The 27243-nt window shown below is 35.9% G+C and overlaps 1 protein-coding gene across 4 annotated transcripts in view; it reads right to left on the bottom strand.

Moving 5' to 3' along the window:
• The window catches only part of RASSF6 (Ras association (RalGDS/AF-6) domain family member 6), a 48374-nt gene that overhangs the window by 4755 nt on the left and 16376 nt on the right, over positions 1–27243 (bottom strand). For 2 of the 4 annotated variants that reach the window (XM_011968968.1, XM_011968969.1), the window contains exons 3-10: positions 21970–22048; positions 15873–16015; positions 10253–10347; positions 7769–7953; positions 4728–4829; positions 4356–4407; positions 283–401; positions 78–175 (exon numbers count right to left, since the gene is read on the bottom strand). In XM_011968968.1, the coding sequence (XP_011824358.1) occupies positions 78–175; positions 283–401; positions 4356–4407; positions 4728–4829; positions 7769–7953; positions 10253–10347; positions 15873–16015; positions 21970–22048 (873 nt within the window). The remainder of the gene's footprint in view (positions 1–77; positions 176–282; positions 402–4355; positions 4408–4727; positions 4830–7768; positions 7954–10252; positions 10348–15872; positions 16016–21969; positions 22049–27243) is intronic. The other 2 variants (XM_011968970.1, XM_011968971.1) reach the window with 2 other exon arrangements.

Genomic DNA, 27243 nt, shown 5'->3' with positions numbered 1-27243 from the left:
ACGATTAAAAATTGACATATTTTGTGCATTGGACTTATTAAAGAACCAAGTATCCAATATGCGTGTTCTTGACTTACTTTGTTACTATTCTTTGAATCTCTCTTTTCTCTTCTTCATTTAATCTTTGAAGAATGGATTCCAAGAAAGAAAAGTGAAAGTTAATGTACTCAGCCACCTAAGAAAGAAGAAGAAGAAGAAGAAAACGAAAAGCAGAACAATTATGCAAAAGGTGCTGAGTCAGGAGGGAAGCAAAAAACAGATTCAGAGTGATAGTATTCATACATCACTGCTAATTTCTTCTGCATCTTTATCCATGAGGAAAATGCGAGCATTCTTTTCAGAAGGTCCCTGCAGGAGCCTCTGCAGTAGTGGAATGTCTGTCTTCTTTAGTCGTCTCTGTTCTGCAGTGAAAACAAGAATCAACCACAATCAGAAGTTCATGCTGGAGGAAAAGAAGGAAGATAATTTTCCAATTTATTTTTTCTTATTTAACTCACTGTGAAAAAAAATAGCACCTGCAACAGGAGGCAATTATTCAAAAAAGCAAATTGAAATTAAAACTTAAATGAACTTCTTTCTCTTACTATATCTCAGGGTTTGACTTAATGTCTCAAAGAACTCAACCTTCCTTTGGTTAGAATGTTCAAACAAATCTCCAGTCTGATAGGCCTTTTCTAAAGCAACATGCCTCAATACTTATTTAGGTTTCATTCCATCATTCCTTCATCCATACAACAAATATTTATTGGTTCTTTCCAAGTTCAGTTGATGTAATTCCATCTTTCCAGTTGTTCAAGTCCGAAACCATGTAATTATTTTCAATTCTTCCTTTGTCTCACTCCACACCCAATTCTTGGCTCATCTTTAAAAAAAAATTCATGAGTTTTTTGAGATCAATAATATCCTTATTATTTATTCATCTGTGGGCTTAATCCGTTCAGCCATGAAAATAAGATAGAGAAGGAAAATACCTTCCCATCTGGCATGTTTCCAGAACTTCAAATTTCCAAAAGTTATAATATAAATACTCCCGCTACAAAAGCACTTATAGCTTTCTGGCAAAGTAGTTTCACATATGGGATTTCATTTTTATCAGAATGAAGCATGAACAAAACATAGTGTCCTTATATTCATCTTATTTCCTCAATCTCTCCCTCACCTTGCTTACTTTCTTCAGAACAGTGAGAACTGTTTTCATTCCCTGAGCTGGACTTATCCCAGGAAAAGTCAAGAGAGAGTCTAGAACTCGGAAGCTCAGCCTCCTCACAATTAAAGTGACATTACCCATTCCTGTTTACACAGTGCCAGTGTTTACTGTTCTAATTCCTCTGCCATTTCTGAAGCAGTTGGAAGCCTTGACAATTTAGCTCCTCTCACCCACCCACCAGAACCCTCTTTTGACCTTCAGGTTCAATGTTAAGTTGGTTTAGTATCCTCTTGTTTCATGATTCTGCTTTATGATCATCTGGGATGATTATTAGAAATACATATTCCTAGAGTTGTCCCCTGATCTGGAAGGGCTTGGGAATCTGTATTTTAAATGAACTTTATAGGTAATCTGAAATGAACTACAATGTGAGATACACTGTAATGGGCTTTGTAGCTATAAAGTTAAAACCCACTATCTCTGTTTTCCAGATTACTGTCCAAACAGGAGCCACATGCTCTCTTCTTTTCTCTGTTTCTGGTCCCTAAAGGGTCCTAGTTATTATTATCCTCAGTTATGGATATATACAAAATTTTGACACATAATATAAAAGAAAATGGGATTTTTATAGGTGAAATTATAAAGAACTACATTTTTTATAATGAAAATAGACTTTTTTTCCTTATAGAAGCAACACACTTGTTTGTTCATAAGTCCAGCACCTTGTGTGGAGCCCAAGAATGACTGGAAGAAAACTAAGCCATATTTCTGCTCAACCGCAGGCTAAAGTTAGAGGTGTGAGGAAAGAACGAGGTGCATGTGAATGGAATCCAAGTCTTGGAGAACATCAAAGAGGGAATTTTCAAATCTTGTACAACCTAGCTGTTCAAGTTATCACACAATCATTTAAGACTTCTTAATAAAACTGCTTTTTTTAAACCTTAAAAATAATTCCTTTCCCCATACATGCATGCTATTGTAATTGGAACAAAAGAGAAAAGTATAAAGCAGGAGGTAAAGCACAACTGGAATTTCTGAGCCCTAAGATATGCTGCATTACCCTTTGAGTGTCCCCTTCAAGCAACTCTATGCACACACACAAACGCATAATACATAAAGGTAATCATATCGTGCTTGCTATTTTTATTGTACATGCCTTTTAAAAAATCATTTTTTTTCTTTGTATTTTAGACAGAGTCTCCCTCGGTCACTCAGGCTGGAGTGCAATGGCGCAATCTCGACTCACTGCAACCTCTGCCTCCTGAGTTCAAGCGATTCTCCTGTCCCAGCCTCCTGAGTAGCTGGGATTACAGGTGTGCACCACCAGACCTGGCTAATTATTTTTGTATTTTTAGTAGAGACGGGGTTTCACCATGTTAGTCAGGCTGGTCTCAAACTCCTGACCTCAAATAATCTGCCTACCTCAAGCTGCCAAAGTGCTGGGATTAAAGGCGTGAGCCACCGTGCCCACCACTCCCCTTGTCATCCTCTCATCTGCATCTCCCCAATCCCCCACCAGGTAATCTATCTCAATGGTTTTGTATTTATCACTCCATGCCTTTCTCCCTGGTCATATGACCACATATACCACATATTTAAATGGGAGCTTGTAACTGTTTGTTAAAAAAATGGGATCTTGTATATATACTTTTAGACATCTTGCATTTTTCACTTAAAATATATTATGGAGTTCCCTCCATTCTATTGGCATAAATCTAACTCATTCCATCCAATGGCAGCATAATCATCACTTATTTAATAATTTCCCTAGTATGAGTAACTTTGTCTTTAGCTTTTTGCCCTCATAAACAGCCTTGCACATAAATCTGTAGGCACTAGGGCTTACATTTTTGTGGGATAGATTCTCACAAGCGGAATGGTCAAGTTAAAGAACATATATACTGTAAATTTTAATAACTATTGCAATAATAATTTCCAAAAAAGAGAAAGTCATATTTTCACCAGTGTTGCATAAAAATATCTTTTTACCCCGATGCATGTCAGCCACAGGTAGAATCATTTTAAAGCACTTTGCCAATCTGAGAAGAGCAAGATAATATTACAGTGTGGCTTGAGCTTGCATTTCCTTAGCTACTTGCATTTCACTGAGTTTAAGACTTTTCTGAAACTATTTAACTGGTTATTATAGCTTTTTCTTTAAATTGTATTTTCATGTTTTTTTTTCTATTTTTGTTGAATTGTTTGTCTTTTTGTTATCATTTTGTAGGAAACTATTGGTATTATAGTTATTAATCTTCGGAGTACATTGACAATGTTCTTTGTAATCTACTATTTGTATCTTTTAAATTGTTACACAGTCCAATATTGCTACCCTTTATTTTATATCTTTTGGTTTTCTTTCTTTCCTAAACAAAGAGAATATGAATATATATGTGCCCTTAGAATTTTCCAAAAAATAGATCTTATCTTTAAGCTTTCTATTTATAAGAAATTTAATTTTATATATGTTTGGAGATACAGCTTCCATTTTCTTAAGGTTGTTCTGGCATCAAAATGTATTATTTTATTCTAATAAATTTCTGGCTCAAACATTCTGACACTTAAATTATAGCACGAGTTTTTTTCTACAAATTGACATAAAATTTTTCATTTGTGAAGTTTTAAAAACTTTCATTTCAGTATCACTTTAAGTTTTCTCTAATCTCTCTAGCATGCTCCTAGCATCCCACTTATAGTGCCTTCCCAAAGTTCTGCTTCTAACCTTTTACCCCCTACCACAAAGTTCTGAATATGCATCTCTACTGAGGAAGAGATAGCACTCCCGCAATGTGTCAGACCCTGTGCTAAAAAAGAGGCAATATCAATGTCAGAGAGAACAGGTATGCAATCGTGACTCCTCTAAGAGTGACACTCAGAAAGGAAAGCCAAAAAGAAAGTTACAGAGACGAGCAAAGACAAAAGTGCATAACAATTCCCGAGGGTTCTGATCTCCATTCAGATAATTTAATGTCTGGCCAACAAGCAAACTCTTTCATATAATAAACCCTTCAGGGATACCTTATTCTTAAGTTATCTTTCTTTAAAATTGTGGACTATAGATAGTGTTCTAAAGACTACGCCTTCCTTTCCTCCTGCCCATTCCTCCCCTTTCTCCACAGAAGGAGGTAAAATACTCTTCTACCTTCCCTCTGGGCAGCAAACTGTAACACTCTAGAGTCAGGTACAAACTGTGATCAAGCTTTCTTACCTCCTGTCGCAAAAATAACGTGAAGAGCAAAATCCTGGGGACTATTTTCAATCTGTCAATGGAAAAAATGAACAAATATAAATTCTTTGTTGTTATATGATGTTTTCTAACCCAACCAGACCCAAATCATGTCTGTTTTCTCTCTTCCATTTTTCACTTTTAGACATAAAATCTTCTCTGCTCTTATGGGAATTATATAATTTTTCAAGGGATAGTTACTAAAAGGTGTTATACACAGGAAAGAATCTTTCAGTACTCAACATACAATTTAGATTTACACGTTCATAGATCTTTTTCAGAAGAATGGATTTATGTGTTTACAGTTGAATTACATATAATATGTTTATAGCTCAGTTAAGTGATAAAGGTTACCTTAAATTTTTGGAGAAGTTGCTTTATTACTTCTTCAGTTCTCATGTTACTGTTTACTCTGACCTTAGTTTCTGATCCAAATGCTGGAATGAAAATTGATGTCTAGAAAAAGAATTGTCACATAAGTCTTTAAAATTATATTATATTAAGGGTAGTCAATATCTTGAACATAGTCTTCTTATAGGGCAAAAAATAATCCAATGTTATCCATTTAAAAATTTTGTTTTGTTTTTGTTTGTTTGCTTTTCTTTGTTGTTTTTGAATATTATGTGTTCTTTTAAGCAGCCTTATATTGCTTCTAGAGTAAATTAGGTAAAACATCATTTGAGGATGCTTATAACATTTTCACTGGACAATTACACCCCTCTTTAGTACAGTTTAAGATTTCAAAATAAGTAAGAAAGAATGTCAGCAGATGTGTATTTAAAAATGGAAAGAGATATTAAGGAAGGATTTATTTCCATATATTTTATTTATATGCACAATCTCCAAGTATTCCAAGGCTCTGTAGAGGGTGGGTTCAGCAGACATGGAGATAGGTGGGTTTTCGGGTGGCTCAGTGGAATGTTAAAAAGATAAGTCTTATATTGAGAGATTTGAGAGATCAGCAAATTAGCATCAAAGTATAAAAACACACAGGTATATAACATCCACACATGTAACACACACACACGGCATTTGTGTGAGTAAAAATATGGATACGTAAATAAGTTTTCTGAGAAGATGTATAGAGAATGTCTAGGATACACTTTTATAAGTATGAGAAAATTCATTATTTGTAGACATTTTACAGCATTGATAAGTTATCCTGTGACATTTACAATTTCTATGGAGCCCTGAAAAACCACATGTTCATCCCACGCTAAGTTGAGAATATGTTGTACATATGGTTTGATGTTGTTTATGTGAAGAAGCTTCATGCAGTATGACAATAACATAGATTACCATTCAGGAGACCTAGGTTTTAGGGCCCACTAACTGCCCACGAACTCCAACTTTGTCAACTCACTTAACATCTTTATTGACTCACTTAACATATATTTGATAAATGACTTCATTTATAAAATGAGAGTAAGACTAAATAATTTCTAAGAGTCCTTCTAAAATGTCAACATACAGTGAATTTGTTTTTCAGAGCAATATTTTAAATCCACAGTCTTTATATCAGTTGTGTTGGCCAAAACATATAATGAAACCTGTTATCATTTAGTATTGCATGGATAGAAATATACTACTGGTGAAGTTATATTCACCATAACTAATCTCCAGATAAGACAATCTAAGCCTTTAATATGTGCATTATTCATAGCTTAACAATACTGGCATTAACAAGGGGCTTCATAGTGTAAAAACATATCTTACGACACACAGCAACTTAAGAAATATATCCACTACAATTCCTATATGTCCATCACCGTATAATTATTGATAGAATGCTTTGTTTTTTCTTTTTTGTTTGTATTGTTTTCCACTAGTTATTAAATTACAGTGAATGACATTTGTGTAAAATATCTATAGTCCCAGCTTGAGCTCATTCAATCAACAGCAACAACATAAGCTGATGTAAACTGAGTTCTTCTTTTGTGCTAGGTACTATTCTTATGTTTAACTTACCTCATTTCATTCCATCCAATCAACAACCTTGTATAGTAAGAAGAATGAAGGAACTAAGATCAAGAGATTGAGGAGGTTTTAAATTTGCTCAGCAAGAATGTAAAACCAGGCTGTCAAACTCCAGGGCCCAAGCATTTTACCACCATTCTGTGCTGCCAACCTAGTGTCAATTTCATTTTCAGCACAAGTGATCCAATCTGAAAGTCACTTGCTTGGAGCAATGTGGCTTTCCTCTTCAACACAAATTACCCCACAAGATAATGACATATAACACAATTTCTGAGAAGAGGGAACCAAGACAATTGGTAGCTGCCTCTCTGAGGGGGACTATCGATGCTACTTTGTAGCTATGAGGATGATTCTGGAACCCTAAAATTCTGATATGAATAAAGAATTGAGAAGAGAGGTTTCTCCCCACAAGGCTCCAAAGACACACTATTGATACCTCTGAAGAGTAGAAGAAGAAGAAATAAGGTAGAAATCCTTACAGGAAAAAGCCTACAAAGCAATGAGTTCCTATTTCTTCTTAAAGGCCTCAGAAGATACCTGGCACAGTGTGAGTGCTAAGTATTTATGAGATGGAGTGATGAATGATTGCTAAAGTACATCACATGAGAAATATTTGAGTTCTGGAAAAAAAAATGATGATATATTTCCTACCTTCAGCAGAATGTAATGTCTTACAAGCACTATGGAAAGGCACATATAAATTTAACACATATTAAATGAAAAAGCGGAATGTGAATTGTATCTAAACTACAACTACACTTACATAAAAAGGATATGTGTATAGGTAAAAGACCTGGAACATGGCAACATGAGAAGTTTGATTTATTGGAATACATTGGCCTGTGGTTTTTTGCTTTTATTGAAATGCTCATGTTCAAATGTCCTTTGATCCAACCTCTTTGTGGCACTTACATTATTCCAATATTGTTGTTGGTATGTTGGTTTCCCTGCTCAGTCCCTGAGCTTAATGCTGGCTGAGACATCAGTTGCCTCATGGGCATGTTTTTAATGCTTGGCAAAGTGTCTGCCACTTAGATAGAGTTCATCCATCATGGTGGTTAAAAACTTGTGTTCTGGAGTCAGACAAAGCTAGGTTCAGGTTGAGAGTTATTACTTAAAAGTAGCATAATCTAAGACAAATTGCTTAATCTCCATGACCCTAATTAGCTTATATGTCAAGTAGAGAAAATAATGGTACCTATTTCATAAGATTGTTTTAGTGATTAATAGGATTATTCAGTAAAAATCTATTTAAAACACATTTACTTTAATACCTAGCACATAGAGAGTGCCCCCAAAATGTTAGATATGCTACTATTATTATTATGACTTTAAATTGCATATTGAATTGAGTGGTATTGTTAGTGAAATAGGGAACCTTATTTTATATTACATTAATGGAATTGTAACCCACTTACTTCATGGTTATAGAAGTGTCCATTAATAGAGGCTCTATTTTTCTGTCTTTCTTTTCTGTCCATCATCAGAGGCTTCATCCTTTTTCTCACCAGGGCTGCTTCACTCATGGTTCTATAGAGCATTGGGGAGTCTGGTTCATCCTCTGCATGTGACTTCAGGGTGTTGCTGTGATAAGATAAATAGTCTGGGAAGAATAGATTATAAGCTCAGATCATTTAGCTGCCTGTCTCCTAGCATCCTGAGTGGATTTGTGTATGCTTTCATAATTTTAGGAATATTGCTATTTTCTGGCTGTGTAAAAGCATTATAGTCCACTGCTTAGCTGCATATTTACTTATTAAATATTGCCTGAGACTGACTCAGCAAATTCTGCCAGTATCTCATATAAAATTCTTATGTCTTATTCTTATGTTTCATAAGAAATGATCACAATGATCATGTTTGGAGTTTGGGCATTCTTTTATTCTTAGTTTATTAGGGAGTGAATTTTATGGCATTTCAGAATGTTAGAGCTGGAATAAACCCGATTCTTTATCAGGTTTGATCTCTTATAGGTAAGAAAAAGTACAGTGAGTTGAAGTGGCTTTCCTATGGACATAGTACTCATAAATGATAGAATCAGGTCTGGATCCTTATTATATGTTGGCCTGAGTTCGTTGGAGCTTTCCCTAAAAAATAAACACTGGGCCTTAGTTTTCCTATAAAACTACAGAAAGCTCTTTGAGAAGCCATTTATATGGTATGTGGAGCATTGAAAGATTTTGTTCCCATCTTTTATAAAAGCAAAAGGAATGGTATGCTTTGGACTAGTCCTACTATTTGTAATATATCACAAAGGTAATTCACATTATATTCTTTTTAGAACATTCCAAAAGTATGGTATGAATGACTTTTTCACTTAGTTGCCCACTATCCTATTATTTCTTCTCATCGAGTCATGTATATTTAACAATGATTCATGATTTATTAGTCAAAATTTGGTTATTGAATTATTATAATTTTTATAGCAGATTTTAGAGTATAAAATTATAGTGTAGTGTTGAACGGCTCTCCTATCTATTGAGTAGGCAGACTGTGTTTAAATGGAATTGAATGGAGCTACAATGTGTTACTAGCCTAAGATGCAGAAGATTCAAACCTGCCTTCTGCCCCTCTTTCTGCTTGTATCCAGTTGATAGTGCCTTTTTCAATTTCCTCTACTATGCATATTCATATGTAAGAATAAGGCCATTAGGTGGCATTTGTGTTTTATTTTACTTTAGGGTTTTAAATAATTTTCTATTGTAATTAGAACATCATCAAATAGACACGAGATATTTCTTCCTTCTCCAGCACTGCTGTTTAAAATACAAATAGATTTTTATGATGTCTTTGATGCCAAGATATTGGGATTTCCTTGGGTTTAATATATATTTTTAAAAGAATAATTGAAAGGGCCCATATTTAACAAGATGTAAAGATCTCATGGGATAAAGATAAGGGAACCCTGGAAGGAACATCATGTTTGTCATAGGATCTGGGTTCTTGTGTAGTAGCAGAGGAGGTGAAATTGAGAATGATTTGAAAAAAGAAAAAGAAAACAAACATTTCAAGTTGCTGGTAGGCTTGTGAAGTTAATGCTAGTAGGATACTCTTGTTCACACTGAGCCGACTTTGTAAATCACAGCCCCATTTCAGGCACATGAACCCTGTCCACCACCCCTCATTCTAGCTTCAGTCATCAGCATCCACTAGTCTTTGAATCTTATGTGTATATGAGAATTACGTGAAAAAATTCATATGAAATATAAAATATTATGCCTGATACTTAGCAGAGTCTCAACAGACTACAGCTTTCAATAGCTTTGTTATTACTCTTACATCATCACCATTATGATTACAACTGCTAATGTCTCACATCCCTGGAGCTGGCATTTCCCATTGGTTTGCCAAGTTCAGTATGGATCCATTTGATCCTTAAGTATATTTCTCTTTTAAAAAGATCTTTGAAATAACTCCATCAAGTATAAAATTGACTCCAGCATATCTGTGTGTTTCTGAGAAGTAATGTTATTGAAGTACCTATTAACTAACTAAAACGTTCAACTTCTAAAAAGATACAGAATTAGGTCTGATGGGCTTGGCCTAACATATAAAGCTATTGAGAATAATAAATGACTCTAATCTTTGGGGAAGATATTGAACAATTTTGTGAATACACACTTTATTAAAACTATTAGCTCTTCCTATTCTAATAAATCTGAGTGATATAATTTTTTTAAAAATTGTATTTTATATACAAAAGTAACTTTCTTTAATGTCATACAAATACTATAGTGACTTAAGTTACTATGTTCCTAAGATATTAAAAATATATATACATATAAAACAAGAGTTTATTGTGTAGTAGTACGAAAAAGGTTAGATTTCAGGGAAACATATGGGGTCGTACTTTACATTAATTAAAAATTAAGTCTCCCAATCAATAAGATTTTGATACTGACCTTGCTGGGAATTCCTTGTTTCAGACATTGGAATCTGGGTCCTGTCCAGCTCACTAATACGATAGAGATCATCAAATTCCCCCCAGCGTGTCATTCTAAAAAGTAATAAATCTTGTATGTAACATCAGTTCCATTCATATTGAAGCCTATGATGGTTTCCAGATTTACAATATTAATACAGTAATACTGTGGGCCTCTGTAGGTGGATATATCATCCAAAGTTATAACGATTTTATGATATTATTAAAATTATATTCATGTATTCATACCAAAGTGATCAACATATGTTTTAAATACTTCCTGTACTTTTACAGAGCTATCTTCTTGACATAATAATTCAGTTACATACTGAAACACAAGTTATATAGATTCTGTAAAACATATGTCCAAATTGAATTAGTAAAAATCAAGATGATCAATTGTTATAAAGATATTTCACAATACTCTTAGGAGAGTTTAGGTATAAAAGTGTTCTTTATATATCCTGTCAATATGTATTGTACCTTTTGCATTCAAAACATTGTTAGGTAGAGTGGTTCTAAAATAATAAAATGTGGTGCCTATCTTCTAAGGCATTTGACTACCATGAAGAATGTAGTTTACAAAGAAGGAAAATATATGAGTTTTCTGCCAGAAAATTATGATTTCATAAAGAAACTAACAATTTTAAGTGCATTCTAGTGCTCAGAATAAATAAAACCTGACAAATGTTTGTTTTTACAGCAGGTCAAAACTCAATTTTATTTTATTTATCTGGTCTTAAGTTTCTTATCCTCTCTGTGCCTGTGTCCTCATCAGTAAAATGAAAATGATAATAGTATGAGGTAGGATAGGGTTGTTTTGAGGATTAAAAGCGTGAATTTGTATAAAACTATTGAAACAGTGCCCTGAAAATAGTAAGCATTCAATATAGATTAGCAATAATTATAATTATCCTCATCTCCATTGCCATCATCATTATCGTCATCATCATTATCATCATCATCAGCATCTGTATCCATTTCATTCCTGATGGGCCGGGAACCATTAGAGACCCAAGGTGTTTCTGGATCTCTCTAGGCAAATGGATGCTATTACCTAAGAATCTCTTCAATAATGTCTGTTTTCCTTATGACTAAAATATATTCCACTTATAGGGAATTTGCGGCATTGACTCTACCCAAATTTCATTGGTGGCAACAAAAAATATTTATTAAAACTAATCGTAGTGAATATGAAAAAAATCACCCCTTATCCTCTTTACTTTTGGATTCTTTTGAAGCCTGTTTTATGGCTACTACATCATTTGAGTCTTACAATAGCCTTATGAGGTAGAGAAGGTAATCCTAATACATTTGTTAATTTTCCAGCAAGCTGTACTGTTCAGAATACAGCCAATCAAAACAAATGTCATAAAGCCCAACTATAGGTAGTAACTTTAACTCAAAGGAAAACTACCAGGTCCTGACTCAGAATCTAATTAGTCTTATGGCAGATAAAATAATCCATTTCCCCCAATCTATAGCAGCTGAATAATCAGAAAGTGGCTGACATAATTATCATAGAAGGAGGGTTAGGAATGGAAAAGTCAATACCAATGAAAAACAGAAACTAAAAATGCAACGTAACCTGATGCTATTTCACAGGGCTAAAGATAAGAATCCCTAGGATGTCAGTCAAATTCTTGGTGACCCTGGAAGATGTGACAGCTTAGTGTTGTCATACAAATATAGGAGGCCAAAAGTGGTCCAATATATTCCATGTTTGGCCCCTTATTTTTTCTATCATCTACAGCAGAAAACACCAGTTTTCAGCTCTGGATTGTGTAATTTGAAGCATCACCCCATCCAACTGTGCACATGACTATGCTTCAGGGCAGTTATCCAGAGTTTTCAAGAGAAAACTGGTTGGCACTTTATGTAATATCAAATAGTTTAACTTGCCCAAACATGGGACTTCTGTTGCTCTGACTAAAGTTCAGGGTGTATATCATTTGCAAATTTAAACTGTGGGGAGGTTTTCTATGAAGTTTAAAAATAAAAAGGAGGTGGAAATTTGATAGACAAATAGAATATGGTCACTACCCTACGCATATTGTAAGAAAAAAAACACCTCTGACGTTATTCAAATGTACACCTGTCCAGTTTGTGCTCTTTATGTTATTCTGTCATGACTCATCCAATATATGCAAAAGCTGAATTTGGAAAGATATTAAAAACAGAAAAATAGTGTAAGCAAATACAACCTTAACAAGGGTGTTCTTTTCTTTTGTTATGAAAGATTTCCAAAATGCTTGTGCCACATATGAGAGATCAAAGTACTGTCCATAGAATCGTTTCCATAAAGAATAACAAGTGGTCAGAGCTCAAATAAACTGATTTTTTAAAAGCTTCTTCACTCCAATTAAGCTGATGCTTCCTCTGTGTGACTCATTTTAAACATAATTAAAACAAACTAACGTGACAAGACCAATGATTCTGTCAAAGAATAAACTGAAAGACACAAGATTAGAGCCCTTCCTGCAACTGAAGTTCCATGTCATTTACTGCATGTTTACCCACTGCAGTTATAAAATCTGTCATCCTGCAAGAGCAGAGGTGTAAGTTTTGCCCAGAGATGCCCAGTATGGGAAAAAGAAAATAGGAAAAATTTAGGAGTAAGAAAATAGTCAATTTCTTTTCACAATTAGGGCTGAGCATTTAAATGGATGTTACCTTAAAAGAGACAACCAGAGGGAGGGTGTCTAGAATTGGATTGAAAAAACAAAAATGATACCTTAGGTGGCTACGCACCCCATCAATGAACCGGAAACCAGAGAAAACCCATTTCAAATTGTGCTGTGCCTTCCTGCCTGGGTGTTCAGCTGGCTCCCAGGAAGTACTCTTGGCTAATTAATGACAACCAAATCTAATCTTGCTCTTGTGTGCGTGTGGCTCTGTATGTATGTAAAAGGAAAGGGATCTTTTGCTGCCAAATGTTCTACAGTTAGTCTTGTTACTGGAAAAGGACAAGCCGGGGAAGGTTTCTCAACTTTAAACAAAAGATAATTTTTCTCAACTTTAAACAAAAGAGCCAATTCCTGTTTGCTTCACAGCAATTTACTATAATAATGCAAAATGTAAATGGATCCTATAGCAGGTGTATCATGAGGATATTATTTTAGAACCTGTGGCAGTCTATGGAGAGGCATATTACCTTATCCACCTGGGCTCTTGAAACTCATCTAAAAATTCAGAATTGCTAGGAACAAGTGTTTTAAATTTGAGAAGTTAAAGCATATCTTGGTTAATAATAATAATATATTATGTATTTCAAAAGAGTTAAAGAACAGAATTTTTTATGTTCTCTATTCTAAAAAAGATAAATATTTGAGATGATTGATATGTTAATTAGCCTGTTTTGTTCATTCCACAATGTACATACGCATAAAAACATGTTGTATCCCATAAATTTATAGAATTATTTGTTAAAAATAAAATAAAATTTAAAACATATCTTGGTAAAGCCATATAAAATAATGATGGTTTATGGTGATACTACAATTACCTTACTTCATCTCTTTGACATTTTCCTTTAATGTTTGATATTTGTTACATTTTCATAAATTAAAAAATTAAAATGCATCAAATAGATGTGACTCCTCAGAGAATTTTGCAACGAGGGCTTAGGTCATATAAAGTATGGTAGTTAATTTTGTAAATTCATATCTTGTACAGTTTTCTGAAAGCAGAACCCATGAGTAATTTTTCCTTTTAAACGATGCTCCTTGTCATTTAGAATCATCAGCCTCATCAGTCATAAGGTACCTGGAGTGAGAACTGCGGGGCTCTCTCAGGCTGCCTGAGGCTGCTGCCTCCCTTCTGTTCTTCCGTAGGCACTGAGCCCTAAGCTCATTGGCAATCCTTAGCTTGGATGGGAGACTAGAGATAGATAGACGGACCAAGTAGTCACAACAAAGCAGAGGTAATTTAACCACAGGCTTCTGGGGATTTTGCTCTATACTATGTTTTGAATCTCCTCTTTGTGTCAGGCACACAGTTGGGCACTGGGGTGAATAAAGCAAATAAAGCAAAAATGAATAAAGCACATTCCCTACCACAGAGAAGCTTGCATTATAGACAAGGAGATAAGTATACAAAAATACTATTGCCTGCATGTGTGTTAAGTGGTATAGAAAAGTTTTCAGTGAACCTAGTATAGACTGAGGGGTCAGAAATGGCTTTCTGGAGAACATGTTACCTCATCTGTGTCTTAAAGGTTTGGTGGAAGAGAGTCAGGCAAATGAATGTGGAGAAGCAGGTGAACTTCCAGGCAGAGTCAGGAAAATTAGAAATTGCATGAAATGTGTAGGGAATTACAAAACATTCAGGTGGCGGTAGCATAATTTTTGAGAAATATTGGCACGGTGAAAATCATAGTCTGTCTTAAATATTTTTTTTCCAAAGGAAAAGCAGACTTCTGTCAAGGTGATAATTAACTTTCTTTAGTTGTGGCCAAATATCACATTGGACAAATTGTCCTGGTAGCTCCTTCTACATTGCCTCCTCTGATAGAATGCCTGCTCATCTAACAATGGATGGGAGGATGAATGTTATGAAGAGAAGGCTTGGTATCTCAATGTATATACACAGTGGGTTGAGCTGGAGAGGTAAGGACTAAAAAGCAAGCAGGGATGGAATAAAAGGATGAAAGGAATCTTTATACAGGTATGTTTCTTGCTGAGAATATTTATTAATTTTTCTAAAACTCGTAAAGGGGTAAGGAAAAAATCAATTCAACCTGGATATCCAAGGGACACTTGCATAAACCCACACAGGGGACTGTTTGGTGCGTTTATTTAACTTCAAATGCATTTCAGGGTGTTCTGTTGAACAGGATTGGGACAATCAGATGGCGCATCATTAAGTTTCCCTGGTAGAAAGCACGATGAGCCCTTTGTTCCAAGGAAATAAGACATTTAGATTTTATCCTCTTATTTTGGAGACCAGGCCAGGGTAAATCAAATTCTGCCTTTACATTTTGTCTTTTCTAATGAAGGAATGCAGTCTCCAGGAAAGAAGTAACAGAGCAGAGGAATTGAGACCACAGGCTGGGGAGCACAGACAGAAGTAAGGCCCAGTTCAGTTCTGCCACATTGTAATTGGGGATCTTGCATAAATTAGCTAATCTTGAAGAGCCCTGGTGTCTGAACACCTGCCTCATTGAGTTGCTGGGAATTTTTTTTTTTGAGACAAAGTCTCGCTCTGTCACCCAGGCTGGAGTGCAATGGCGTGATCTTGGCCCACTGCAACGTCTGCCTCCCGGATTAAAGCGATTCTCCTGCCTCAGCCTCGCGAGTAGCTGGGATTACAGGCGGCTGCCACCACGCCCAGCTAATTTTTGTATTTTTAGTGGAGATTGGGTTTCACCATGTTGGCCAGGCTGGTCTCGAACTCCTGACCTCAGGTGATACACCTGCCTCGGCCTCCCAAAGTTCTGGGATTACAGGGGTGAGCCACCGTGCCCTGCCGTTGCTGGGAAATTAAATGAGATTGTGTATAATCAGTTTCACACAAGCCTAAGTTTCCCTCCTTAAGAGTGCACACAATAAAACTAGATATGACGATTATCTGAGTAATTAAAAACATGAAAGATAGCTTACCCTTTGCTGGAGAATACATCTGATGACTTCATACTAGTAAAAGAAGAGAATGGCTTCTCATCTTGTATTTTTAGCTGTATAGGCCGTTTTACTCCCCAGAAAATGTCCAGCATTCCTTCAACAATTAGTTCGCCATCTTCTGTCTAAGGAAGAAATGAATAATCCCCCAATTGTTTTTGTATTATTTATAGATGGTAAATGTTTTAACTGAAGATGTAGAAATTAAGTGTGTAAGAAACCTTAATAGGTTAAAAATAAATCCCAGAGTTAGGATTTGGCTTTCCAATTTATCTACAAAGCAATTCTATTTTTAAAACATTCTTTTATTTTTGAAAACAGCTATACCCAGCAAAGTGAGTAAATTATAATGGTAATGACATGTCCACCAGAGGGCACAGTATGTCAAAATGCTTTCTGAACTCTATGATTCTTCAATTAAGTGGAATTTTAATTCTCTAATTTTGTTTAATTTAAAATCAAAGCAGATTCCAAAATTATACTGAACTAGAAATTAGAAAAAAAAACAGCTATTTAAATATTTAGCAGCTATTTCCTCATTGCTGAACAGAAAAATATTTAACTCACAAAGTTATGCAAAACAAGTAAAATAATACGTGTGAAAATACGCTGTAAAAATTCAAAACCTTATAGATGTATTTTGTAAAACAATAGCATTTGAAGAATTTCTTTAAAATTAGGAATATGACAAAAGAAGGAGACAAGCTTAACATCATGAATTTTGTGGAAACTTTTGAATTAAAGTACAAATCATCATTATGTATATGAAAGTCCTTTTCCAATGTCAAAGTAATGTTTTCTATTATAGAAACTTTGGAAAATGTAGAAACTAGCAAAAGTCATATGCCAGCCACCCAATACCTATTTTAACATTCATTAACTATTATTGATATTATGAAGACTCAATTGTTAGACAACATTTAATAACTCAATTCTTATTTGAGAGCATGATGAAAACTCCATACTCTGGAATCAGTTGGGCCTGTGCTCAAACCCTGGCTCTGCCACTTCCTAGTTGTGGCCTTGGACAAGTTGCTGGCTACCTTTAAATCTGGACTTTCTCATGTAAAAAACAGATATTCATACCACCTGGCATTCAATAGGTGCTCTATATTACTGTTGGTTATTTCTTTGGCTGATAAACTTGATTTGGAATCACTCCTGAAACAAAGTTTTACACTTTTTCCACTTTTGACTTTACATTTCAGATTACTAAGAGGTCAGGTTACCAATCAGTTGTTTTCAACAATCAAACACAATTTATTCCTTGTAATGACTGTATATGATATAGATTATATAGTTAACGGTGGATAGCATTCTTTTTTTTTTTTTTTTTGGTTAAATCAATGAACACATGAATATTTTATTAACATGGTCTGCAAATATAAGAAAGAGAAAAAGTCCTGAGATGCTCCTTCCCTGTATATTTTCGTGCAAGCATGAATGTTTTCAAACATTTATTTATTTTTTTAATCCACGTTAATTCCATTTATTTTCTACTTTTACTTTTATTTTATTATACTTTAAGTTCTAGGGTACATGTGCACAACGTGCAGGTTTGTTACATATGTATACATGTGCAATGTTGGTATGCTGCACCCCTTAACTCGTCATTTACATTAGGTATATCTCCTAATGCTATCCCCCCCCACCCCCCTCCCCAAAATAGGCCCCTGTGTGTGATGTTCCCCTTCCTGTGTCCAAGTGATCTCATTGTTCAATTCCCACCTATTGGGAGAACATGCGGTGTTTGGTTTTCTGTTCTTGCGATAGTTTGCTGAGAATGATGGTTTCCAACTGCATCCATGTCCCTACAAAGGACACGAACTCATCCCTTTTTATGGCTGCATAGTATTCCATAGTGTATATGTGCCACATTTTCTTAATCCAGTGTATCACTGATGGACATTTGGGTTGATTCCAAGTCTTTGCTATTGTGAATAGTGCTGCAATAAACATATGTGTGCATGTGTCTTTATAGAAGCATGATTTATAATCCTTTGGGTATATGCCCAGTAATGGGATTGCTGGGTCAAATGGTATTTCTAGTTCTAGATCCTTGAGGAATTGCCACACTGTTTTCCACAATGGTTGAACTAGTTTACAGTCCCACCAACAGTGTAAAACTGCTCCTATTTCTCCACATCCTCTCCAGCACCGTTGCTTCCTGACTTTTTAATGATTGCCATTCTAATTGGTGTGAGATGGTCTTGATTAGAATTTCTCATAGCATTCTTTCTCTGCCTAACTCGAACTCAATTAAGCCTTTATATCAAAAACTCATAGAATCTCTGAAAATAAAAAAAACCCAAACACTACTCTGCTGAGGTTGTTAATTCTTCATTGCTATATCTCCAGCTTTTAAAACGGTGTCTGGTACATGCTAGACACTCAATAAATATTTCATTAATTATTAATTAATTAATTGAATAAATAAATTAATTTATTCATCAAAGATGAATAAAGCCACATATTGTCATCCAAGGACTGCCCCTTTTAAACAGTGTCAGAAGATTTGAAAAATTCTGAATTATGACTTTATTGATCAGTGTGTTAAGATTGAAAAGTCTTGTACCCTCACCATATACTTCTTTTCATACAGTTATGAAAAATTATATAAAACATGAAACTATTTTTAAAAATTCAATAACTTTTTTTTTTTTTTTTTTTGAGACAGAGTCTCACTCTGTTGCCCAGGCTGGAGTGCAGTGGTGTGATCTTGGCTTACTGCAATCCCCACGTCTTCAGTTCAGGTGATTCTCCTGTCTCAGCCTCCGGAGTAGCTGGGAGAACAGGCATGCATCACCATGCCTGGATAATTTTTGTGTGTTTTTTTAGTAGAGACAGGGTTTTGCTATGTTGGCCAGGGTGGTCTCGAACTCCTGACCTCAGGTGATCCACCTGCCTTGGCCTCCCACAGTGCTGGGATTACAGGCATGAGCCACCACGCCTGACCTAAATAACTTTTGTATTATAAATGGAGCACTGATGTACAGAATTGGAAAGAATATGCCTCAACTTAAATGTTCATAGCACCAAAACTCAAACATTTACCTAAAGGAAACAAACTTAGCATCATGAAATTTGTGGAAACTCTTGAATTAAAGTATAAATAATCATTTTCCTAGTTTTAATCTTTTCCTAAATTTTATATTTTTATAATTATGTATATGAAAGATTTAAGATATAGGACAATGTTGAAATAACTTAAAATTAGGCCCACTTCTTTATAAAGGGATTAGTTATTTCATTCAGTATATTATTGAATTTGGGAAAGTAATTGAAATACCCAATTGAACTAAATTATTCAAGCTTAATAGGAAAGGCCAGAGTGCTTTGTAAATTTCCTTCTGTCCAAACTGTAGATTTAAGCCAAATCATGGTCACCTAAAGTCCATGCTGTGCCATGAAATTAAATCAGGAGTAGAAAATTCTAATGTCCCCTTTGGCCAGGAAGATATTGTAAATATGTAAAGTGAATCCCATCAGAATACAAGGCTGAGTGAAGAGACCTATGGAGAATGAAGCACTGAAATTAAATAAAAAGAAAAAAAGTAAACATAAGGCCACTTTGTACAGTACCCTGCCAGTGGCACTCCTAAAAATGCTTTTGAAGAAATAAAGGGCATTCAAATAGCAAGAGAGGAAGTCAAACTTTCCCTGTTTGCAGATGACATGATCTTATATCGAGAAAACCCCATCGTTCCAGCCCAAAAGCTTCTTAAGCTGATAAGCAACTTCAGCAAAGTCTCAGGATACAAAATCGATGTGCAAAAATTGCTAGCATTCCTACACACCAACAACAGTCAAACAGAGAGCCAAATCCCAAACAAACTCCCACAGAAAGAATAAAATACCTAGGAATACAGCTAACAAAGGAAGTGAAAGACATTTACAAAGGTAACTGTAAGTCACTGCTCAAAGAAATCAGAGATGACACAAACAAATGGAAAATCATTCCATGCTCATGGGTAGGAAGAATCAATATTGTTAAGATGGCAATATTGCCTAAAGCAATTTACAGATTCAATGCTATTCCCATTAAACCACCATTGACATCCTTCACAGAACTAGAAGAAACTATTTTAAAATTCATATGAATCCAAAAGAGACTGAACAGCCAAGGCAATCCTAAGCAAAAGAACAAAGCTGGAGGCATCACACTACTTGACTTCAAAGTATACTACTGGGCTACAGTAACCAAAACAGCATGGTACTGGTACAAGAACAGACACACAGACTGATGGAACAGAATAGAGAACCCAGAAATGAGACTGCATATCTACAAATATCTGATCTTCAACAAATCTGACAAAAACAAGCAGAGAGGAAAGGATTCCCTAGTCAATAAATGGTGCTGGGATAACTGGCTAGCCATATATAGAAAATTGAAACTGGACCCCTTCTTTACACCATATGCAAAAATTAACTCAGGATGGACTAATGATCTAAATGTAAAACCTAAAACTATAAAAACACTGGACAATAACTAGGTGATACCATCCAGGACATAGGCATGGGCAAAGATTTCATGATGAAGATGCCAAAAGCAATTGCAATGAAACTAAAAATCAGCAAATGATATCTAATTAAACTAAAGAGCTTCTGTATAGCAAAAGAAACTATCAACAGAGTAAACAGAAAATCTACAGAATGGGAGAATATTTTTGCAAATTATGCATCTGACAAAGATCTAATACTCAGCATCTACAAGGAACTTAGACAAATTTAAAGGAAAAAAACCAAACAACCCCATTAAAATGTGGGTAAAGGGCATGAGCAAACACTTCTTAAAAGAAGACATACATGTGGCCAGCAATCATATGAAAAAGCTCTACATAACTGATCATCAGAAAAATGCAAATCAAAACCACAATGAGATACCATCTTACACCAGTCAGAAAGGCTATTATTAAAAAGTCAAAAAATAACAAATGCTGGTGAGGTTGTGGAGAAAAAGGAACCCTTATACACTGCCGGTGGGAGTGTAAGTAGTTTAATAATTGAGGAAGACAGTGTGTTGATTCCTCAAAGACCTAAAGACAGAAATACCATTTGACCCAGCAATGGAGAATAAATCATTTTATTATAAAGACATATGCACACATATGTTCATTGCAGCACTATTTATAGTAGCAAAGACGTGGAATCAACCTAAATGCCCATGAGTGATAGACTGGATAAAGAGAATGTGGTATATGTACACCATGGAATACCATGCAGCCAAAAAAAAGAATAAGATCATGTCCTTTGTAGGGATGGAGCTAGAGGCCATCATTCTTAGCAAACTGATGCAGATAGAGAAAACCTAATACTGTATGCTTTCACTTATAAGTGGGAGCTAAATGATAAGAACACATGGACACATAGAGGGGAACTACAGACACTGAGGCTTATCAGAGGGTGGAATTTGGGAGGAGGGATGGGACCAGGAAAAATAACTAATGGGTATTAGGCTCAATACCTGGGTGATGAAATAATCTGTACAGCAAACCACCATGACACATGTTTATCTATGTAGCAAACTTGCACTTGTACCCCTGAACTTAAAAGTTAGAAAAATGCTTTCTAGCTTCAGGACTTTCCTGAATTATTTCTTTAATATTTCAAATTTTTTATTATTTTGATATAGTGCACATCTATTGGAATCTAATGCATTCATTTTAAAACCCAGATCAAATTTTACATTACAGATGCATCATAATTTGTTTGAATAATCCCTAATTGATAGGGACATCTTCAAATTTTCTCCATTACAAATGACATCACAATGAATATCTTTCTATATGCATTCTGATGCATTTGTAAGAAAGTATTGTAATAGATTTTCAGTGGAAATGCTGTTAAAATATTCATATTCTATTTTTAAAATAGAAAGAAAATACGTCATTAAAATTTTTAAATGCTTTTCTATCTCAAAAATGCATAGAAAGTCACAAGTGTTCCAAGCCCAAGTCTAAAAGAATCATAATCAAGTTAAACTTTCACCTGTTTCTTCCAGAATTTTGTGTGTGTGTGTGTGTGTGTGTGTGTGTGTGTGAGTGAATAAAACTGGATTGCCTTTCTTCAGTGGGCTTACCTCTCCATATAAAATCTGCAAATTTTTCTGGTTCTCATAAAAAATGTTATAGGTCTTCAATAAAGAATTAAGTTGTTCCCTAAAAATAAAAATAAAAAAAAATTACAATCAGTCTTAGGGTTTTTAACAGTAAAAGGTAATAATGGTACTTTCATAAAGGTATGAGATAGAAAGAAATAGTTTAATGGAATCTTTACTGTTCTGTCACTTTAACTTAACATAGGTCATTGGAAGTGGAAGCATTCTTAAAATATCAGCAAATGTTGGAGGTGCTAATTCATAAGTAAATAACCAAAGGTAGGAAAATGACTGAGGACAAAAACGGTGAGAACAGTGTTCTGTAGCAGGAGGCAGCCACAAAACAGGAATTCGGTTTCATATTCCTTTGTGTATTTCAACATTTATAACCAACCTAAATTAAGCACTGGTGTGTGGCTGATACCGTCTCTCTACACACTACTCCCTCCTGTGTGCTCAGGGCATGGGATGGGACACCAGTGCCCCAACTCTCCAAATCTCTGTTACCTTCTGTAAGCCACTTAGTATCCCTGAATTTCCACAGCTGTGAAATGAAGGTGATCTGCCCTATTTGCCGGGGCTGTTTAGACCATTAAAAGCAACCACGGAAGTCAAAGATCCCAGGTGGCTGGGTGAAGTGAAAGTGAGCAAAGGCTCATTGTTGCTGTGGCATGGGCGCTCCTCTCCTGGCCTGCCCCACACAGCTGGCAATGGCAGGCTTTGGCCAGGAAAGCTTGTAGGGGAGGAGCCCTCTTCCTTCCTGCCCCTTCCAGCTGGGTATCAAGATCTGAGACCATATGTGTGGTGAATGACTCAGCACTTTCTTGCCTGGAAACTCCTCCCTGTGTCTCCCACTGGGAGCACAGCTATGGTAAGGAATGCTCTGACTTATCTCACCCTTTGTGGCAGGTGGGCCCTGGCAGTGGGAACACTGGCTCTTACCACATCTCTATTCTATCTTTCTCTCAGTGTCTCCGCGTCTTGAGATGCTCCTCTTGAGATGATCATCGTTTCTCACCTGGATTATTGCAGCAGCCTCCTAAAAGCCTCCCTGTAGCTGCTGTTTACTCTCAACAGCAGAAACTGTTTTAATGCAAACCTGACCATCTCTCGTCTTTGCTCAGAACTCTTCAATGTCTTCTTGTTTTTCAGATTAAAAGTCAACATCCTTACGATGGCTTAAAAGGCTGGATGCAACTGGTCTTCTGTTACCTCTTTCATCTCATTTCCTCCCACCCTTCCCTCACTCCATGCACCACCAACCTCACTGGTGTTCCTTGGCCACTCCAGACACACTCCCAACTTGGGGCCTCTGCACTTGCTGATCCCTCTGCCCAGAAAGATCTTCCCCCACACTTTCACCTTGCCAGCTCATTCATCTTCTTTAATTATTTAATCAAAAGTTATCTTCTCAAGAAGTCCTTCCTGATCACCCAATCTAAAAGTTCACCTTCTCCCAGCATTTCGTATCTTGATTTTCTCCTTTGCCCCTGTCCCTGAGTCACCTTCAATATAGTTTACTTATTTCCTTATGTTCTGCCTCCTCCATTGAATGTAGCTCCAACAGGTCAGGGGTATGTATACATTTTGTTCACACTGTATCCTGTGCCTGGAAGAGTACTTGGTACATAGCAGGAACCTGACAAATTCTGGTTGATTAAAATTATCGGGAAATCCTCATTTCCTAAACAACAGTAAACAAGGGAAGAAAAGCTTTCTCACATAAGCAGTTTTATATATATTAAAAAAAAGACCCAACAAACCGTGATATTAAAATTCCAAGCATTTCAAATGCTAAAATCCCTTTGATCCTCAATATCTGTCACTGTCTCATAAGAAAATGAGAGGGCAGGAGGTTTGGTCCGCTTTATTCACTCCTGTGTTCCTGGTTCTCAGGGCAGAAACTTGCTCACAGTAGGCTCTTCTTCAATAAATACTGAATATTGAATAACAGAATTTATATATACTGTTACATGTTTGAAATCACGTAAATATACATGTTACCATTGGCTTTTTCTCATTTGTAATTTTCAAGGTGTATATTTCCAAGGATCAATACACTCCACACAATTGCCATAAAAAAGATTCTCCTGAAGTCCTCCATACTGTTGGTCCATTTCCCAAGTGGATTACTTTAAATTTTTAATGTTAATGAACACGTCTCTTCTAAACATCAGTGGTCACACTGATTTTGTTCTCCTGGGATTATTGTCATAGGTTATTTCCTAAAAATCATACTACTGGCCAAGAACATGAACATGATTTATAGCACTTATTGTTTAGTGCCAGAACACTGTTAAGAAATTTCACCATAAAGAAATTTTATGGTAAAGAAATTTCAGGGACACTCGGGATGCAACTCCTGATATGCTGAGCTGTGAGAGTTGTTATGAAAGCAAATGGAGCCTTACATAATCTTATTCCCTCAACTTCTGCTTCTGATAAAAGTACATCATACAGTAGAGTATGAGCAGCCTTCAACGTGTTTACCTCAGGATCATGTGCAGTTGGAAAATGTTTCTGAACCTGAATAGAGCCTGACTAAATCCTCAACTGAAATAAGTCTCCAAATGACATAAGGAGTTGGCAAACTGTGGTCCCAGGCTGCCCATTTTTGTAAATAAAGTTGTATTGGAATATTACCACACTAATTTGTCTGCTCATTGTCTGTGGCTGTTTTTTCTGTTATAACTGCAGAGTTGAGTAATTGTAACAGAAACCATATGACCTACAAAGCCTGAAACATTTATAATCTGGCTCTTTGCAAAGAAAGTCTTTCAATCTGTAATCCACTGTGTAATACAGCGTAGCTGGATACCATAGAAGTCTTCCGTATTTTTCTCACCAGGAGCAGAATCTTTTTGATTATTAATTGGACTTTGAAAGATTTTGGAGTGTTGAAGATTAGAGCTCAGTAAACTAAAGTATTGGAATAAAATTAGGTAAATTCGTGATGCAATACAAAGCAAGAAATTAGAAAAGAAAATTTATAAGTTGCCTGAACAAACTACAGCAATGGTGAATGCTGCCCAAACATTTCTTTTAGTTGTGTGTACCTTACCAGAGACACTTTTGAAGATGATTAGTTTATGTACCTGATGAAACAATATGTCTAATATAACCTTGAAAATAAAATGTATGTCTGTAACATTCTAATTTAACTTGGCATTAAGGGAACAACACGGTGAAGAATTACTGTTAAGTTGATCATCTGTGTCTATTCACATTACACCACCCCATAGAAGGTCATTTATTCAACATGACACAGTTGCTGTGTGAGCACAGTCAAGAGGCCTCAGTCATGCTCAGAGGGTGGGTGAGAGCTTTAAGGAATAAATGTTGCCTACGGTGAACCTTGGTGGGTGAGAATTAAACAGAAAAAGAAGAGTGTAAAGAGTTTACCTGGCAAAGAAACAACATGAACAAGGACATGTAGCTATTTCTATAGTTCGCAGAAAAAACTCAAGAGTTGGGATTCCAAGAATACAACATGTAAAATGGGAAATGCTGAGCAATGAATGAGCCCCGTGAAACATTTTAAGAAACTTGAAATTCACTTCGCAGGCAATGGGCAGCTATTGAAGATTCTAGGCAGGGGAAAGACATGATGATACTAAAGATCACTAGGTAGAATGTGGAAGATAGATATCAGTACCAGACAAGATAGAGGCAGCAAGATGAGTGAGATCACTGCAACACCAGTGAGGTAGAGGTGCAGAAATGAGGCTGATGTTCCTTGGAAAGGTTAACAAATGTCCCATGTCTGTGGAAGGTTCTAAAGTCCAGAAGAGACCTGTAATAATTACAGGCATTGTATGGTTTAGAAGACCCAAAGGCAATTACTAAAGTGTTATCTGGGCAGTCCCTACTCAATAAGAAGAGCACTGATTTAATATACACTGTGGCCTCTCAGTGGCAGTTTTAAGAGATTTTCTTAGGGTACACCTAAGTGTTACATATGGACCCACTCAAAAAGAATTTGTGAACCTTTCCCCCTAAAACCCGTAAAAGTTCACCTTCCAGCATGATCAGACTGCTTAGCATAGACAGTTTGATGGTCTTTAAAATACTTTCAAATGGGTGATAAGAAATTGATTCTCTGTCCAGTTTTCCAGTTTACAAGTCTGTGATGTCCAAGGCACGCCCAAGAAACAGACACAAGTTTCTCACATTTTTATATGTGAGGTGCAAAAAATTGATTTTCTAGGAAAAGGCCTTGGTTTTTGGAACATGAAACACTGTATCACAATAGTAACAAGGGTGTTTTTAAACATCATCAAACACTATATATATTACAGATGGTGTTTTCACTAAACTGAAGAAAACCAAACTTCCATATGAAATGGACTTGTAGCTAAATGGACATGTAAATTATAAGTTTCTCCAGGATAGAAGTTGGCACCCTGCCACAAGCAGTGTGGAGAGAGAATCCTGGTATAAGCTGATGAACACCCAGGATTCTTCATCATGGCCCTGGAAGAGAGCTAGCCAGGGAAAGACTGACCTCGGTGGGAGGCAGATCAGGGGGAGCAATGCTGAGGGGATCCCAGGGTCCTGTTCCTTTAAGGCAACAGCTTGGTTTTATGAGTAATAGTGGACCCAGAGTTTACTGTAAAATGCTCTGGTGTACTTTGTACTTTGTGGCCTGTATTGCAGCTGCTCAGCAGATGGGAATTGCCCTTACTCTGACGTTTGCCATGAATAATGTACTTTGCAAGAAATGAGTTCCTCAATCTTATCAGGTATTTGGCTGGCTGGAAGAAACAATTTTTTATTTAACTTTATAAAACTGTAATATACATGAATGTGCGACAGGATAATGGGTGGAAGTGAATTATATCTCATATCCATAGATAGAGTAGATGTCAAATATTAGTTGTACTAAGAGATTTTTTTCCTCTTGTTTTAATAATGACTTACAGCATAATTAAGTGGCTATCTTAGTCCTTCCCTAAAAACCAAAGAACCCTGTCCTACTCTTTACAAAGTGATTCTTTCAGTTTGAACCCACTAAGGACAAAGCATAAATATAGTCATACGCTGTCACCCTACACAAACTTGAAAGACTTCCGTGTGATACAAATGAACCTCAGCGGAAAATACACTCAACAAAGTCGCCAAAGTCATATTTAGCCCCTGGCTGTGCTTCCTGAGTTTGTGTTACTTCTGCTTCTTGGAGACTCGCTGAAAAATGTTCATGGTTCCAATTAGGCAGCCACTGAGCTGCTTAGTGACAACAGCATTAAGAACAACATT

This window comes from Mandrillus leucophaeus, unplaced genomic scaffold, assembly GCF_000951045.1.
Source record: "Mandrillus leucophaeus isolate KB7577 unplaced genomic scaffold, Mleu.le_1.0 Scaffold868, whole genome shotgun sequence".
In the NCBI taxonomy this organism is placed as follows: Eukaryota; Metazoa; Chordata; class Mammalia; order Primates; family Cercopithecidae; genus Mandrillus; species Mandrillus leucophaeus.
The sequence above is the reverse complement of the archived record's forward strand: the minus strand, read 5'-3'. Positions and strand labels throughout refer to the sequence as shown.